General features: G+C 39.4%; 1 protein-coding gene across 2 annotated transcripts in view; it reads left to right on the top strand.

Annotated features, from left to right (window-relative positions):
* Nucleotides 1-19854, top strand: part of LOC141363240 (protein NLRC3-like) — a 102679-nt gene that overhangs the window by 29905 nt on the left and 52920 nt on the right. Inside the window, exons 9-10 of one of the 2 annotated variants that reach the window (XM_073865829.1) lie at nt 6790-6963; nt 13092-13265. In XM_073865829.1, the coding sequence (XP_073721930.1) occupies nt 6790-6963; nt 13092-13265 (348 nt within the window). The remainder of the gene's footprint in view (nt 1-6789; nt 6964-13091; nt 13266-19854) is intronic. The other variant, XM_073865830.1, reaches the window with a different exon arrangement.

Genomic DNA, 19854 nt, shown 5'->3' with positions numbered 1-19854 from the left:
ATTATGAACAATAGGGGTGGGAAAAAAATAGATCCTTCGATTCACCGTGATGCGGACATGGACGATTTTGAATCAATTCACAAATGTCAAGAATTGTAACTTAAAAGGTATTTTTATCAGAACCAAAAGGCGTAACTCAACTGTGGGAGGGGTGCTGCACACGGGCAGCTTGAGAGCGCGCACCACATGAGTACCCACAACGGAGCTTACACAACGGAGCTTACACAGCGGAGCTTACACGAGCAGTAGAGAAAGAAAAAAACAAATACATCTAGCCAGGGGCGTAGGCAGAAATTGTATTTTGGGTGGGCCGGGGCAAAAGTGAGTGGGCCTATAGTTTATATAAGAATAAAATGACTTGAATAATAATTAAACCTTAGAGTAGAAAAAAAAGAATAGACAAACTGCAAAGCAGTGACATCTTTACTTTGCAATTTTCGGCAAAGGAAATAATAAAACAAACATGTTCAATCAACACAGAGCTCAATAAAGGCTGGACAAACCAGGCCAGCATAGACAATAAACTGTCTTATTCAGGCTAATCAGCAGTGCAAAAACAGTTCACCTGAAATAAAGTAGGCTAAACGTAACAGAAAATTGAAAAAATGAAAACTCTCAGCAGAGCACGGTTTGAAATAAATAAACTCATTGCAACTCATTTAAATTAAACAATGTAAGTTAACCTATAAGGCGTACATCTATACACAACACACCACTTAGTTAAATCACTTCAGGAGCAAAAATAAGGAAACGAGTTAAACAACAGGCCTACCTTTGTTGTTTTCATTCTACAAAACAAGATGCAAGCGCCTGGGTTTAATGTTGAAAACAGAAATGATCTCATTATATTCCAAAGAGTCACAGAGTTTTTTCTCAAAAAAACAAAAGGCACGGGTTTTTGAGGCGAGTAATCGAGTCATGGATTCAAATTGGGTTGTGAGGGTGGTTTATCAATTGCCGTTAGATCGGCGGGTAAACCTGTGTCAGGCTGACCGGGAGAGAGCACTGGAACTGCCGCCAGGGAGCAAGCGGCAACCGGCGCCACCAGCGCCTGACTAGCCTTCTTGTGGGTTAATGAGTCTGAAGAACTGCGCTGGTAGGACTCGGCAGATGGAGGCAGTGGCGTATTGTCTTCCTCAACACTTGCGTTTTTAAATAACACATTAAAGAAACTTTAGCCATTATTGTGGCAATGTTAATAATATTAGCTAAAAAACACAGTTAGCAAAGTTAGCTGGCTGGCTGCCTAAGCCCGCCGCTTCCCACAGAGTCTACCTGTCAGAAGAACCCCTAGCAACCAAGCAAACCAATTACGTTCCGGCGGCTTCCTACAACTTGCTTCAACAATTCCATTTTATTTAGAAAGCAAATTAAACACACACCAGTCAAAGATAAATCAGGTTTATATTAATATAGAGTTTCCAAAAACCTGCTGCTAAATGTTTAGATATAGATAAGAACATGAATATACTTCTGTAAAAATATGCACATCATTTCTTATTCAGACAGAGGCACTGGGTGCGCTGCATAGATAAATGCAGATAAATACAGTAATACTGCCAAAATCACTGTGTATAATGATGATGATTATACGATATATCAGTTACAGTTACATATCTACATGCCGGTTAACATATTAATTATATATGTCTAAGGGTGTCACGATTTCGATTTTAAATCGAAATCGATCGAAATTAAGTCACAGCTTCGAACTTCGAATTAAAAAATGGGATCGTCGATGCTGCCACGCCCCCATTTCACGTCTGGTCGGCTTGCCAAGCGAGGAAAAAAACTCTCAGAGATGCCTTTAAAAACATCTGTCCAGCAGAAAGCGATCATATTTTAAACACGAGGGATGTATTGCTACAACTCCTTGAAATGCATATCATAAACAGGATTACCAGTGATCTGACTATTTGGACAGAGCGCAGCTCTCTGCACGTGCGCGATAGTGAGGGAGGCGCAAAGACGCAGCGGGTTATATTTTAAACAAAAGGATAGTTTGCCTCAGCTTGCATGAAACGCATAAAACTGAACAAATACATAAGGATTACTACTTTAGTTTATGTTCAGACTTCGGACAGATGCGAGAGCGTGTGCACGTGAGACAGAGAGAAGCGCAGCTGCTTATGTGCTGGATTTATTTCAGATGCTATGAGTCCAAGACACACGCATTAAAGGAACACGCCCACATTTTGGGAATTTAGCTTATTCACCGTATCCCCCAGAGTTAGATAAGTCCATACATACCTCTCTCATCTCCGTGCGTGCTGTAACTCTGTCTGACGCAGCCCCCGCTAGCTTAGCTTAGCACAAAGACTGGAAATGCATGGCTCCAGCTAGTATACTGCTCCCAATAAGTGACAAAATAACGCGATCATTTTCCTATTTATGTGTTGTGATTTGTATAGTCAAACCGTGTACAAATAACAAGGTGATATGAGACACAGCGATCTTTTAACAGTATACATACTGAGAACTATATTCTCTGAAGACGAAGCACTGCCGCATGGGCGGAGTGATCTGCTCGCAGCACACGAGAAGCCCCTGGTGAGGAGCAGAGAGTTCGGTCAGAGTTGTGCAAATCACTCCGCCCATGCGGCAGTGCTTCGTCTTCAGAGAATATAGTTCTCAGTATGTATACTGTTAAAAGATCGCTGTGTCTCATATCACCTTGTTATTTGTACACGGTTTGACTATACAAATCACAACACATAAATAGGAAAATGATCGCGTTATTTTGTCACTTATTGGGAGCAGTATACTAGCTGGAGCCATGCATTTCCAGTCTTTGTGCTAAGCTAAGCTAGCGGGGGCTGCGTCAGACAGAGTTACAGCACGCACGGAGATGAGAGAGGTATGTATGGACTTATCTAACTCTGGGGGATACGGTGAATAAGCTAAATTCCCAAAATGTGGGCGTGTTCCTTTAAGTCCATGTGCATTAAGTCCATGTTAGAGATGCGCGGATGGACTATTATTTCATCCACAACCGCATAACAAAACTCATCATCGTTCCACCATCCATCCGCACCAACGTTTCTGACCAGTTTTCAAAACCGCACCCGCCCGCCATCCGCTGACTGGGCGATGCAAGACGCTGCTGATGACAGCCGCGAGACTAGAAAGCTCTAGAATATCAGCAGTGAACTCCGTCTCCGATTTACGCACAGGGACAAAAATAAATAAATAAATAGCCTAAATTAAACGCACAAATTACATAGCCTGCACTCCTGATTTACCACTTTGTAAAACGTATTCCAGGCAACCCTTTTCTGACCTTCTATTTCCTTTGTTTTTAATTCTCATTTTTTCAGTTTGTCACGTACCCTTCGCCGGCGTTGATAAGAGCTGTGTCAAAATGCATCCTCATTTCTCCGCGCTGTTAATGATAGAACGAATGGATCCTTAACAGCTGAGGATATCCCAAACAATTAAAAGCTTTATTAAATAAAATTGTGTATTTATTAGAAAACTTTTTCTTGTCACTGTTTTAGTATTATAAGTTATGTTTTGTGTTAATATTATTCTGTTTATGTTGCGTATATTTCTAGGTTGATTATTTGATATGCTGTTGAATAGATTAATCTACATCAATGTGTCATATGTTCTAAAACAGGGGCGGTTCTAGGGTCAGTGGATATCCGGGGCTTAGCCCAAAGACAACCAAGCATGTGTCAAAAATACACTTTTAATAGCTAAACATGATAAACATTTTCTATGTGGTATTATTTTTTGCCAGATTAACTTTTTAATAGTGCTCATTAAAATAACAATTTTCCACTGAGTTAAACTGAGAACACTATACACTGATATCAAAGAAGTTGTTCACCTCAAAATGAAAATTCGGTCATCTTTTACTCCACTACTTGTTATTTTAAACCTGTATGACTTCTGCAGTACACAAAATAATATATTTTGTAAAATATTGGTAACCCTAACACTACTCCCCCATGACTTTGGCTAATGTAAGTCAAAGGGGCAAACAGTTTTTTTTTAAAAACATATTGGCTCTTTTTTTACTCTCCACTTAATTCATTGTTCCTTTATTTTATCCACAACTGTTCTCTCTTTAATATACATCTTAATTTTTTCTTGTTGGATGTCATATTAACCCCCCATTTCACACTCATCTCTTAAATCCTCCAGGATAAATAAAAATTTCATCCAGGACATGTTCCTGCATCTCAAACTCAAATCCAAGATTGACATCTCGTTGCAGGGCTGCAAAGCTATTTTAACATAAAATACACAATATTTCTGTAAATTACATATTTTTCTATTATTTACCACAGAAAGCACTGTTTATATTGCACTATATATTTAACAGTATAAATATTTTCTTAACCTTATCTTAAATAACTTTATATGAAAACTTGGCACTAAACTAACACATTAAATTCCTGAGTATGAATGTATTAATGATTATACATTTTCTGCAACCAGGTAGTGTTTCTGTTTTGATTTATTTAGGATTTTTTACGTTACTGACTTGACTTGGTTATGTTCAATCTCTGTAAAAATGAATATAAGGCTACTGCTCTATGTGTAACTTGCACAGACACAGCAAGCATGATATATACTTCATACAATTCTTATATTGAGATAAGTGAGCTTCATAGCATACAGTCTTTTATTTTATGCACCTTTCTCCTCATCTTTCCTCTTTTCTTAACATGGGCACTGACGACTCTATTTTAATCCGTGGTTTAGTATGTGTTACATCTCCATCTCTATGAGGTGTTGCCATTGAAGCTGTGACTTGGCGTGAACTAACCCCGCGCAGCTCTTTGAGTAACAGCTGAGTAACCCCACAGACAGAGTAACAGATCTTCTCTAGATGAAAACTTCAAAGTCCCGACAAGATTAACTGATTGCATGGTGGCAATGATATGATTGACGTGTGGTGCATATGAGCAATTTAATTCCGATCACACGTTCAGTTTGCTCGCCGTCACGCTCATGGTTGCGTACAGTAGCAACGAAAGACGCGCTACCTCTCACGCGCTTTGGAAGGGAAAAGAAAGGTCTATAACACACGTTTTTTAACCGTTTACATAAATAATCAAACGAGCAAGTTGACAGTTCTTGACGAGAGATTTACAGTTTGGATGTAATAGAAAATATTTTAACAGATTAAAATTTGTGACGCCCATATTATAATCAGGGCTTTACAAAATAGGTCCGGGGCTCAAGCCCTGCTAGCCCACCTCTAGCGCCGCCCATGTTCTAAAATAAATTAACATTTTTCTGATTACATATTTATTTTAATAAGTCAGAAATGTCTCCGCTGTTTTCTGCTGACAGGCGCGGTGGGCGCTACTGGGGGCGTGTGCAGCAGGTGACGCAAATTGTGGGTCCTCCGAAGGCTAGACCGTCTCATTTCAGTTCTCTTCTTGAACTTCTGTGGCTGCCACTATGAAAGGCAGAGAGGTCGCATGCTTAGAAGGACACAGCTAATAACAAGCAGTCAACCGAATTTAATTAAAATATTATTTTTCGTCACGTCATCCGCCCGATCCGTGTAACTGCCAACCGCGCATAGTCATGTGTGTGCAAGAAGGAATCCTCTCTCTACAAGCTCTCGCGTTAAGTGAAGCCCACAAACCCCCATGCGAGTTGTGCAATGTGCATGTTAATGTTAAAGTATTATAATAATAATAATAAATAATGTTATATCATTTTTTTCTAAATTATACGGCATATAAAAAATAGGTAAAAATCGAGAATCGGATCGAATCGTGACCTTAGAATCGAAAATGTAATCGAATCGAGGATTTGGAGAATCATGACACCCCTATATTTGTCGATTCTGAATCGATTCATGAGGGTCCAAACGATTCCCACCCCTAATGAACACAAACTTAAGATCATGTGTTCAACCTGACAGACTCTAGTCAATGTCTTTGAATATGATTTAATCACGGCCGAATCCTCCTCATCAGAAAGAATACAAGAGTTTATATAGGATAGATACATGACAAAGTCACATTATTTATCTTTAATATGATTTATTCTTCATATCTGCAATTCAGCAACTCCTCTCTGTTACCATGCAGACAAAACCAAATTTAACTTTTTTGATGACCTCAGCTTTAACAAGGCATGTGGTTTTAAATTGAAATCATTTAACCACACATACTTCCTCTATTTCAACACATTTTGTTGTCAAAAGCATACAGTAAAAATGTTTAAACCTGTAAGGAAAAGACATGTTAGTTAGTTATGATTCATTTCAATTTCCTTCACAATGTGCAACAAAACTCCTCTGTTAAAATGTCAGAAAATGTAATTTGGTGTTTCTTTGATGAAATCTTTGCTGATATTATTGTGTATGAAGAGTTTTTCTACTTGTCGTGTTGTTTTTATAAAGATGATTAAAAACATTGATCCATCATTGACACTGACACACACATTAATAATGTTTTTATAGATTGAGTGAAATTGATCTTTAAACACTGTAACATCTTTAAATGTAAGATCAGAGTTATGTTATCTCCAGCTGATATTCCTCCTGTAATAGAGGAAGATTGTTACATCAAATAGCTGATGAGAATTACAAGTGTGAGTCATGAACTCAATACAGATTTATGAAGAAATGTTCATGTGGTTTAGGACATCTAACACTAATAGTCAGCTGTGTGATGTATTTATTTGACATTTAAACACACAGTGTCTCAGTTACTGAGAGATTGAAAGAGGAACGCTACATGAAGAGATGGAGGTTAGAGATTTGTGGACAAACTTTGTAGTTTTGCATAATTTACATAAAATCTCTGTTCTCTACAGGTTGAGTTATTGTGATATCACAGATGAAGGTTGTGTTGCTCTGACTTCAGCTCTGGGATCAAACCCATCACACCTGAGAGATCTGGATCTGTCTCAGGATAAACTAAGAGATTCAGGAGTGAAGCTGATCTCTGATGTACTGAAGAATCCTGACTGTAAACTGAGGATACTGAAGTAAGATCATCTCTCAGATAGTCAGTGGTTGACGAAGTACACAAATCATGTTCTTTAGTAAAAGTAAATATACCCATGGTAAAATATTACTCCAGTAAAAGTAGAAGTACTTGCTTAATTTTTACTTGAGAAAAAGTACAAAAGTATTTTCCTCAAAATGTACTTAAGTACAAAAGTACTGTGATTTATTATGTCTGTGTAGCGATTCAGCGTGAGGAGGGGAATAACATTATTTAAAACACTATGAACCTCCGACCGAAACACTACGGGAATTCCCAAGGGAATCTTAGATTTGAGCTCAAATGGGAATACTATGTATAATTAACTGTAATTAACTATACAAATTTATCAGGTTTTACCTGGGGTAGCAGAATTAATAATAACATTAATAAAAATTAATGAATTCGTCCACCGAATATACCCTATAATCGTATATTAACGTCGTAGAAATGTTAATTTCATGGCCTTTAAAATTAACTTTCTCACTGATATACAGTGCTACTCAGCTTGTAGCTGGATCAAGGCAGATTAAGTGACCTTAATTTCATGAGCATTAAACACAGAAACAATTCAATTGTGAAAATTCAAAACCGGTTTATTAACTACAAACGAAGCAAATACAACGACTAACTAAACATACACTAAACATACACACACACACACACATATAACATAAAACATAGATGAGAAAGAAAAGATTGAAAATAGCTAGAGAGAGTAAAAGATTGGCAGTAGAACTATTGCTTAACATCTGCACAAACCATCGGAAAATCTCTAAGGATCGCCTTAATCAAATAAGGGGTCATAAGCTTATACATCAATGAGAAAAACAAGCGGATACTTGCATTTGGCTCTTTGTGATGCTGTGCAAATTTTCTGATGCATGCGGGTGCGAGCAGGGAGGGAGAGAGAATCCAGATGTGTTCGTAAAGCCGAAAGTATACTAGGGATGTCCGCGTACGTCATTTTCGTCATCAGGAGGGTCAGCGGTCGGCCGTGCGGACCGTCCGCGAGCAGCCCAAAAATCCGCGACAGTCCGCGTACAACAGCGCATGCGCGTGAAAATATTTAGACAGGACAAGATAAACAATTATACAAAGGAAATAGACAGCATTTGCACACACACAATTGTTTTTCTTCTTTAACTTTTACTTCTTCCAAGATCAGAAAGCTGTGGAGCATGTTTCTTACCATAATGTTTAATTCCTGTTCTTTGTTGTCTTGTTGTTTGTTCTAAACTGTGTTTGCAATGGTGGATCAGTTACTTTTCTTCACCTATCCTAATGTTTTAATGTACTGTAAATGTCGCCAAATCAGTGCTGCCTTGACGGCCTGTTAGACGAATAATTTGAATAAGAAATCATTTGTATTGCGTATAGTGTTGAACGCGGCCGGCCATCCGCGTGTAGCCACGGGGAGTATACTTGGAAAACTCAGCAGTCGCGTGCACGCGCAAGCCAGACGCGGACACAGAAAAAAGGTACATCCTGGCCTTAAGATGACAGAGTCCCGTTAGGTTGTTCCATAGCGCAGACTGGTCCGGGTAGTTTGTCCGAATGCACCCAGCCCATTTTAGGTGAATGACCAATGTGTGAAGTGATCGATCGCATGGGAAACAAGTCTTTGTTCTTTCCAGACACCACATTTGCGTGGTTGCATAATGATAAAAGTTTGTTTCCATAACTCTTCAAATCAATATTAAATGAAATTGATGCTGCTTATGTTAATATGATACATAGAAATGATTAGGAATTGAAAAGTAGATTAATTTGATACTAGACAAGACATGGGTTTAAGATCACATTGAATAATAATTTCATACCTAAGATATGAACCATGCTACAGTGAACAAAATCTAACTAAAGTGTTAACACACAGTTACATCACATATACACGATCATGCAGTAAAGGGATATAAAATATATATACATTTAAACAGCTTATTGTGAACTTTAAAAGTGGTCTCATCAGAGACATATAGTCCGTGCCCCCTGTTGTGTCTCTGGCAATTGTCGTTAGATCGGCTCTCAGGTTTCTCTGGTGGAATTCCTTTGAAGCTCCTTTGAAGACTTCATTTGTTTTAATTGTCGCCCATTTTACAACCCTGACAGGTGATAGAGATCTCGAGTGATTGTGTTATTCGCAGACAGGGTTATCTAAAGTCACAGTTTTAGAGCTGTTACAATCCAGATGCCAAATGGCCTCGATCTGACTTTGAGCCATCTGTTATGTATCATTTATGTCTGTATCATCACGAAACGTCTCAGTTACGTATGTAACCCTCGTTCCCTGAAGGAAGGGAACGGAGACGTGACGTCGTGACCGACGAATTGGGAACCGCTTCGCGGGTGACCTATCTACTTCGAGAAACTATGAAAACGCCAATGAACTTGGCATGCAGGTATTTGCATAATGCCAGCGCTGCCCCGCCAGGTGCGTATATAAGCCACAGGTGCACAATACTAAATCAGCTATATTATTGCTGAGAAGCCGAGCAACAGTGCCCGACCTGAAAACAGCAATGGAACAGCAAACTGTGGCGACGGGACGTGACGTCTCCGTTCCCTTCCTTCAGGGAACGAGGGTTACATACGTAACCGAGACGTTCCCTTTCAGTCGGTCACTACGACGTCACGTGACCGGGTCTCAGTGTTACGCTGAATGCAGCTGGCCCGAACTGAAGGCACGAATCATCGACCGAAAATGCATGAATATCCCCTATCCTCTTAACAGAAGCCAAAGCAAGGAGAGTTAAAGTCTTCATAGTAAAAATTTAACACTCACACTATGCAGAGGCTCAAATGGGGCTTCCTGGAGTGATTTCAGCACCAAGGACAGGTCCCAAGGAGGAATAGAGGGAGGACGCGAAGGATTCAGCCTCCGAGAGCCTCTGAGAAATCTAATGACCAGGTTGTGCTGACCCACTGTCCTACCGTTTACGGGTGAATGGTGAGCTGATATCGCAGCGATATCGACCTTAATAATGGATGGTGACAGCCTATTCTCCAAACTGCTCCAAATGCTGGAGATACGAAAGCACAACACTAATCGGGCATTCTCGGGGGTTCTCACGTTGGGAAGAACACCAGTCGACAAACAGGTTCCATTTAAGTGCGTAAGCCTGTCTCGTAGATGGCGCTCACGCTGCAGCAATGGTGTTAGATACCTCTTGCGGTAAATCACTCAAATCCTCCGTGCCCCGTCCAGAGACCACACATGGAGGTTCCAAAGGTCGGGGCGCGTGTGCCATAATTAGAGGTCGACCGATATGGCTTTTTCTCTGGCCGATGCTGATGCCAATATTTAGAAATCAGGGCAGCCGATGTGTTTGGCCGATTTTCTATATGTACATAATAATCAAAATGTTCTCATCATTAGCAGATATTTTAAATGTAAAAATGTCACTATTTAAGTCAAAGTATTTAAAAAAATTATGACTGGTCTTTCTGAAGAGTTTTACAACCTCCGCTGTACCATGCATTTATCAGACACAGATATTACCTGACACTCTGCTGTCATCATCTTTGATCAGTTTTTTTACCATGGCTTTTATGGCTTTGTAGGATAAAATCCTTATTTGGTAGACCTGATAAATTATTTATTCATCATAAAGTTAACATAGTAAATGTCTATGTTTTTTAGTTGAGACTGTTATTTAGGGCAAATCTTTCTAAACACATTTACATTCTCATTTCTGAGGTGCTATAAGTGACTGATTGTGCTGACAGTGATGTCTTGTGAGTTTAGTGTTGGGACAGATCTGTTGTTTCAACCGTTCATTCACGCGAATCCGTTCAAAGGAATCAGTTCGCGAATCGGACGCTGTTCTAATCCAGGCTGAGCAGCGCAAAACTGTAAACAAAGTGTTACTGTAACAACACGAAAAACATTTCCTCGGTGGATATGGTTTGGTCTTCCGACCTTTCGCCATCGAGTCAGTTTTGTTTTGAGTAATTAAAGGAGGGAGACAGTAAAGACAGAAAGCGTGCGCGCGCAGCTCTGCTCTCTGTCACGCAAACAAAGATCATCATCACTCATTAATCACATGAAATGAGCCTAATCTTTGCACGGAGTTCTACAACAGCGCTTAGGTGCCCGCAGATGCGCCTGCATATTAATCAGCCTAATTTTGCAGCTAAATCGGCCAAAGCCGATTTTTTTAAATATGCAAAAAAATGGCCAATTAATCGGCCGGCCAATAAATCGGTCGACCTCTAGCCATAATGTGCCCTCTTGTTGAGAAAGAAGGTCCTTCCTCAGGGGAATCTTCCAAGGAGGGGCTGTTGCGAGGAGAAAGAGTTCTGGAAACCAACTCCTGGTTGTCCAATATGGTGCCACCAACAGCACACTCTCCTCGTCCTCCCGGATCTTGCATAGGGTTGCGCAATGAGGCTCACCGGGGGGAACACGTATTTGTGCATGTTTCGCGGCCAGCTGTGCAGTATACCCCCTGGCATCTCCACCCTTAAGAGAGGTGAGGGGTGAAGGCTGAAACGGCTGGTTCCGGGCAGAAAACGGGGTTTTCCACGACAGCGTCAGCTCCTCATGCACCTTGGGGAAGAAGGGCATCGGGGGCGAGGACTGAGAAGCCCTGGCACCCCCGAAGTACCAATCATCGAGGCGGGACGGTTCGGGTGGGGGAGGTTCAGTCCACTACAAGCCGACCGCCGCCGCCGCCCGAGTGAGCATGGCTGCCATCAACCTACCCGAAGTCGGGAGCGGGTCTGGATCCACGTCCGAGGCTGACAACCCCCCCATCGTCTCTGCTAATCTTTACATTATAGCGATGATGATGCTGCTAGTGACAATTCTCTCAGACCAATCAGTGATATACGGTGTTTTCGCGTCATGTTTGGTATCAGTTCGGGTCGCTTGGAACCTCAACCGAGGTGGTACGAAAAAAGTATCAGGTAGTACTACTGCACCCAGTGGAAAAGCTCCCAAAAGTAAGCTGACCCAAACCATACTATGCAATGGAAAAGTGCCATTAGTTTGTCCATTTAGGTTATTTTATCCACTGATAAATAGAAAGGAACAACCGTTTTTTTTTAAATGTAGTAGATTAAAAAGTAAGATATTTGACTTTAAAATGTAGTAAAGTAAAAGTCTCCCAAATTAAAAGTACTTGAGTACAGATACTCGAAAAAACTACTTAAGTACAGTAACGAATTACATTTATTTCTTTTTAAACATTATGTGAACATTAAAACATGACATCGTCATAACGTTTGAAAATGGTAGAATGTAACATTCATCTAACGTTCAGACAACCCAGAAATGTTCTGAGAACATCAAGAAAACTGGACACTTTTTATGTTGGCAGTACGTTCTTGCAACTTTTCTCTGTTAGCTGAGAGTCAGACAACATCTTGTCCATTATGAACACAAACACTTGAGGAAATAAGATCATGTATTCAATCAAAACCTTATTGTAAAGTGTTAATTATTCAATACATACAACTTTTACTTTCTCTATTGCAACACATTTTGTTGTCAAAAGCATACAGTACAAATGTTCAAACCTGTAAGGAAAAGACATGTTAGTTATAATTAGTTATGATTCATTTCAGTTTCCTTCACAACGTGCAACAAAACTCCTCTGTTAAAATGTCAGAAAATGTAGTTTGGTGTTTCTTTGATGAAATCTTTGCTGATATTATTGTGTATGAAGAGTTTTTCTCCTCGTCGTTTTGTTTTCATAAAGATGATTAAAAACATTGATCCATCATTGACACTGACACACACATTAATAATGTTTTTATAGATTGAGTGAAATTGATCTTTAAACACTGTAACATCTTTAAATGTAAGATCAGAGTTATGTTATCTCCAGCAGCTGATATTCCTCCTGTAATAGAGGAAGATTGTTACATCAAATACTTGATGAAAATTACAAGTGTGAGTCATGAACTCAATACAGATTTATGAAGAAATGTTCATGTGGTTTAGGACATCTAACACTAATACTGTAGTCAGCTGTGTGATGGATTTATTTAACATTTAAACACACAGTGTCTCAGTTACTGAGGGATTGAAAGAGGAACATTACATGAAGAGATGAAGGTTAGAAATTTGTGGACAAACTTTGTAGTTTTGCATAATTTACATAAAGTCTCTGTTCTCTACAGGTTGAAGAGGTGTAATATCACAGATGAAGGTTGTGTTGCTCTGACTTTAGCTCTGAGATCAAACCCATCACACCTGAGAGAACTGGATCTGTCTCAGGATAATCTCACAGATTCAGGAATGAAGCCGATCTCTGATGTACTGAAGAATCTTGACTGTAAACTGAAGATACTGAAGTAAGATTGTGATCTGATGTTCAGACAAAAATCACATATAGATTATAGATGGGTTGCTCGCCGACGTCATCACTGCTTGCGCGCGCAACCGAGAGGCAGAAAGAAGAGACGTGCCTTGTGTTGTAGGCTAGTAGCGGTGTCTGTAATTCAAAATGCCAAGTTGTTGCGTGCATAATAGTACCAACAGAGTCAGTGCTGGGTGCCTGATGTTAACATACCAGTAGATGCGACTATTATGTCACTAGCCTAACAGGATAATGCATACATGTATCACAGTAACACTGCAAAAATAAAGACAGAAAAACAGATCCAACTAAAATCAAGTTTTATTTATATACAAAAAATAAAGAACGCTTCAATAATTAAGGTTGTTGCAGTAGCGGACCAGCTCACCGATTGGCCTTTCTGCCTCCTGGATGCGCGCGCACCCTGTAATGTTTGTCAACCGGCAACCCGTCTATTGTGAGACTATATAGTGATCATAATATCTGTAATGGATTTATAGACACTAGTCAACTTTGAAAGTGGATCATAAAAGTTAATCTTAGAATGTTTTCAGACCTGTAGATCGATTGCTTTGTTTTGAAATCGGGGGTTACATGGCTACAATGTTGGTTCAGTTTGCATACACAAAATACGTTTTATATGCAAAGTGCGGCCCTTTTCTTTGTTCTTTGCATACACAAGGCAATATTTCCAAATGAACTAGACTTTGTTAATACAAGTAATTTGTGTGTAAACCAGAGGTGGGACAAAGTCATTGTTATGCAAGTCACAAGTAAGTCTCAAGTCTTTGCTTTCGAGTCCTGAGTCAAGTCGAGTCAAAGACGAGGCAAGTCCCGAGTCGAGTCACAAGTCAAAGCCAACAAGTCTCAAGTCGAGTCCAAAGTCCTACCATTTTACTTTCGAGTCATTTCAAGTCCTCTTACCACAGAAATAAAATGCGTGCTGTGGACAGGTGGAGGGAGGCCCCTATACTGCATTGCATTCGCAAAAGATCAAATTGGCCAAAAGTCTGTCAGTCATTTGTGCGCGATAGGGACGCAGAATGATGCCACCATGGCTGAAAACTCGCTCCACTGGAGAACTAGAAGCAGGGACTGCCAAGACTCGAATGGCTACTTGAAAGAGTGAAGGAAGAGTGCCCAGAAAAAAGGGCATTCTGTCCTTCTGCCATGTCAATGTAGTGACTTAGCTGCTGTGGTGTAGTCTAGATTTTTGTTTTCCCTTTGACACTTATGCTCACTCGTCCCAGCGTGACACCCCATTTGCACCACTACACTCACAGATGCATACAGTATAGATATTCATGTAACTGAGAGCATTCTGAAAGTTTACTCATAAACACATAAACTGAATGTGTATAAACATGTCAGTTTATTATAAGAGAAAAAAGACTTTAATAGCCAATTTGCATTTACAGCTGGGGAAACTGGACTGATTTTTAGATTAGTTTAGTGTTAATTAACATCTAACTCTGGGCCAAAAGCTACTCAACTGTTAATTAAAATTAAATAAACTGTTTACAATCTTCAAACCATGGCTAACACATGCAATGAAGGAGAAAAAAATCCACTCTTTCAATAGCTATTATCTGACAACTATTGATAACATTACCATGTGTAATTTAATGGTGTAAATGTTTTTATTTAATACACATTTAAGATGACCATGAATTAACTCTAATTTGCATATAGTCTTTGATATAAAAAGCTTATTTGCATATAATACAAGCATTGTCTAAAAATGAAAATAGGCTTTTACTTAATTATTGTTACAAGATTATCATATTGCCTAATATAAGACACCCAAATCAAACAGAAGTTTAAGATCATATACATCTTGAACGTGGATATATAAATGAACACAGAGAAGGAAAGTTTAACACTGTGAAGCACAAGCAAACATGCTGAAGGCAGCTTAAAACCATCAGGATATAATCACGGGTTTATTTTATTGCATTTGGAGCCTTACCTCTAGATAAAGTAATAAACTGGACTGATGATATAAATGTTGTTTACTCACATGTGCGTTGTTAACTCTCCGGATTTTATGTTGCAGCACTCGTTCACTTTACATGGATTGTTTGTTTACAGGGTCGCGTGAGCAGCTACACTGCAGGTTCGACTTCATTTGGCGCTAAGCAGACCTCTTGGTGATGTCAAAGTACCGCGAGAGCGATTCAAAGCAGATTTCTCCATGTGATAACTGGAATCACTCTTGCGGTACTTTGCTGTCACTGGCGCCACATCGGTCTGCTCCCCAGTCACTTTCGCGCCGCTATAGTAATTTCATATGCCGATCGGATCGCGCAGTCGGCAGAAAGCCAAACACACCAAATATATAGCCTAATATGTATATGCATTTCAACCCGCTAAAGTAGCAAGTGTAGCATGCTGGTCAGTGAGTAAAAGTTTGAAATGTCACAAAACCATGCTGTTACGCATCCTCGCGCTATTTTTAGTGGGTATACGGAATTCCTTGACAATTCCTAGTGGGTATAAGGCGTGTACCTGGGTATCACGTAGACTACACCACTGCTGAGCTCCCAACATCCAAACCAACGTGGGACTACAATGATTGGCTGTCATGCAGGCAGTGCGCGTGCTCTCTGCATGCAGGTTGTGCACATTTTTTTCACAGATGCAGATATACTGAGAGCGGCGCGGCCGTGTGAAAAAAAATCCCCAGGTTTTCGTGTGAAGTAGCAAGTCTTCTCGAGTCATAAGGCGCAAGTCCAAGTGAAGTCACGAGTCATTGATGTTCAAGTCCAAGTCCAGTTGCAAGTCTTTGTACATTTTGTCGAGTCGAGTCTGAAGTCATCAAATTCATGACTCGAGTCCAAGTCACATGACTCGAGTCCACACCTCTGGTGTAAACCTTTCTTTAATTGCTCAGAGTGCATCTGTTTATTTTCTGTGATTCCGCTTAAATTGTCCATCAGGATGGACAGAGAGCAGCTTTACGAGATTATTGTGTGGCTGTTTTTGTAAGTGCGGTTATATTACTTCATTTGTTTAAGTCGGAATCAAAACTTAGGTGGGACAACATTCTTACCATGAACCTATGTGGAGAAGAGCAATTAAAAGCTGTTTTTAGACAACTGAGTAGACAACTGAGTAGACAACTTTTTAGGGCTGTAAGGATTAATCGTGTGTCCCATTAAAAATGCCTGTCTCAAATCGATTCTGAATTGCAAGGCTGCGATTCTGTGTTTCATGCACAGCTTGTGCGTATACTATGGCATTTGGTCAGTAGGAAGTCCTTATCAATCTAAAATCACTATGAGTCTGAGTCGTTCATAATGTGCATTTAAAAAAGCAACACTCGTTAAACAAAATCATTCAAAATATTCTTTATTATCATGAAAATACCTGAAACAATTTGAAGAACAGCGATATAAATATTCCTGTAGACATTTCCTGGGATAGCATTTGTAATACTACTATTTTCTGTGACACAAAGGGAGTTTCTGCACGGGAGCGCCCCCTGGCTTTGGGATGGGTACACATGAGAACACATAAAACCATTATCTCTACTATATTTCTGACGTTTAATGGTAAGATATAATGCATTATTTTCATTACGATACACACATGAAAAGCCCTCGTGAAACCTGCTTGGCGCACCTGCTGTCTCAGGATCTGGTGAAGCAATATCAAAATGTATTACAATGTATTGTTTTGAAGTCCTTAACAACTTAGCAACTACTCAGTGGTGTAATGCTACATTGCTTGTACCAGAGATGTTCACAAGTCTCTGAGCTCGAGTCCGAGTCAAGTCTGAAGTCTTTGAGCTCGAGTCCAAGTCAAGTCTGAAGTCTTTGAGCTTGAGTCCAAGTCAAGTCTGAAGTCTCTGGGCTCGAGTCCAAGTCAAGTCTCAAGTCTCGTTGTAACAAATAAAACTCTAATAACAAATAAAGAAATTATAAACATTTATAAAAAAGAACATAGTTGCACATTAAGTAAGGTCTAAAATTAGCATTAGGTACAGAAATTAAATTAAATTGATTATAACACTGTCTTTATTGTACAAATTAAATATTATTATTATTATTTTTGAGCAATAGAAGTGATTTTCTGTTTGTCTTGGGTTGTTTGATTAACATAAATGACACAGACTTAAGTAGGTTAATTGAGGTTACTTTCTCTTTATTAAGAACAAATAAGCACAGGTTTCTGACTGGTTTCTTAAGACATAAACAAAAATGTTTTATTAGAAAAATAATACTGTGAGATCATTTTGCGTGTATGTATGTGCCTTGTCCAGAAATGAAAGATTTTATGTTGGCTTAACTTTTGAAACACTTCTCTCTGTATGTACACTACTGAGGGCACTAAACGCGTGTTCAAACACAGGCGGAGCGCTTCAGGAAGAAGATGCAGCAGTCGCTTCACATAAAAACTTACATTGTTTTTCATTGCTCTATTCAGCAAATGTATGTTAATGGACTACAGTATGACACAAAGTAGCGCAACTCTGGACCTGACTGGAGCTGGACCAGATACACTTAACCGCATGTGCGTACAGAAATCTGCTCACTTGAGTGCCTTTTTGCGGTTAAATTGTTTAACCATTTAAACAATTGCAAGCCTTAGAAACAGTGATAAACTTACCCTATTTAAATTGCATATTAATCCGCAAATCGCATGCGAGCCGAACCGCGGATCCGTCACAGCACTACCCAAAGCTTCAGATGAATGCCACAGCAGCGGCCGGTGCATTCATGTATGTTCGCGGCCGCGCGCGCGGAGCAGATACGTCACGTGTTACGTCGTGGGCAGGTTGTAGGTAACGGAGGGAGCTATGACAGCGAGCTCATCAGACGTTTCCTAAAAATAAACATTGTTCACGAGTCGCGCGGCTCGAGTCCGAGTCGAGTCTGAAGTCTTTGAGGGTCGAGTCTCAAGTCAAGTCTGAAGTCACTGTGTGCGACTTAAGTCGCACTCGAGTCCGAGTCTCAAACTCGAGTCCCCATCTCTGGCTTGTACTGAACAACACAAACAACAATAGTTCAACAGCAGTGGATAAGCCTTTTTGCAGATGAACGCTTGTTGCCTTAAATCTGCTTAGCACCTGGTTCCACAGTGTTGTCATTATCGTCGTTTCCAGATTATTTAGCTTACCAGCGAGTGCGGCAGCATCACGTCTTGTGTCTGCTTTTCATTGCAATCTGCAGCAATTTTTGCAAGTGCTTTTCTAATTGCATTGTAGTTTTCATAGAGAGCTTTGGTGGAGTCGGCCCTACGATTTCATCTTGTGGCACACAGAGGTTTAAGGGTCAAATTAATGTGAATCTCACTGTCATTAAATACTCGATTCCAGATGCGCTGTAAAAGTTATAAAGAGATTGTATATGACAAAAAATTATGTGACCTCATCATAGCAATCATCTATGCTGTTCACGCCAACAAGATTCAAAAAATGAGCGGCACAGGGCTTGTAACGAATTAAAGGGTTTTGCATTTTCAGGTGTGCTTGAAGTCCGTTATATTTACCGGACATATTACTCACATTATCGTAGCTTTGTCCACCACAATTTGACAAGTTCAATCACAAGTCTCGCACCATTTTTAATACACACTCATAGGGATGGGAATTGATAAGAATTTAACGATTCCGATTCCATTATCGATGTTGCTTATTGATACGATTCCTTATCGATTCTCTTAACGATTCTCATTGGGTGAGGGAATAAGTACAAATTTGTATGTTTGTATTAATTTGCTTTAATATTTGTTCAGAAGACACAGAACAGTATACACAAATTATATGTAGCAACCTCAAAACAAACTTAAAAGTAGGTGAGCTACTTCTTACAGTAAAGTCCAGGGACCTATAGCCTAGGGCAGTGTTTCTCAACCAGTATATATGTGATAGGACGAGGAATTAATAAAACAGAACTAGACTGACATAAAAACATGCAACTTGGTCGTTGGTCATGCATGCATTTGTTATTTTCTTTTGAAAAGACATGATGCTGGACAAAATACAGCAAATACAGCAAATACAGCAAATTAACCTACCAAAAGGCAGAGGCATCTGTGGCAAACAGATGCAAACCCTTTACCACAAACTTAGTCACTGTTTGGCAGAAGTGGACAGTACTTGAGTATTATAGTTTCATTTTCCAAGCATCTGTGCTTTATCAGTGTTGTCTTGGGAAAAAATTGACTTTACTAAAAATTTTTCACTACATTCTAAAGCATAGAATCATACTGTGTATTCCTTTTATATTGCATATTAAAATTTATTTAAAACCTAATTACATAAATGTGTACTTTTACTTTTCTTGAGTAAAAGTACAAAAGTACTTTTTACTTAAGTAAAAGTAAAATAAAAATTACTAGCCAAAAGCCAAAAACTATGAAATGTAGTACAAACGTATGATAATATGCTTTGGAATGTAAGTTATGTTTTCAAAAAAATAAAAAAACACTGATAAAATACAAATGTACTTTTAAGTAGAAATACTTAAAGTAGTGTTACTGCTCGGTGAAATATGTTTATCCTCTCTTCGGTCATTTTATTCCTCCCTGCCTCTGTAAACGGAGTAGCTAGAGGTGCACGAGAGATACTTTCTGCAGCC

This window comes from Misgurnus anguillicaudatus, unplaced genomic scaffold (genome assembly GCF_027580225.2).
Source record: "Misgurnus anguillicaudatus unplaced genomic scaffold, ASM2758022v2 HiC_scaffold_33, whole genome shotgun sequence".
NCBI lineage: Eukaryota > Metazoa > Chordata > Actinopteri > Cypriniformes > Cobitidae > Misgurnus > Misgurnus anguillicaudatus.
The sequence above is the reverse complement of the archived record's forward strand: the minus strand, read 5'-3'. Positions and strand labels throughout refer to the sequence as shown.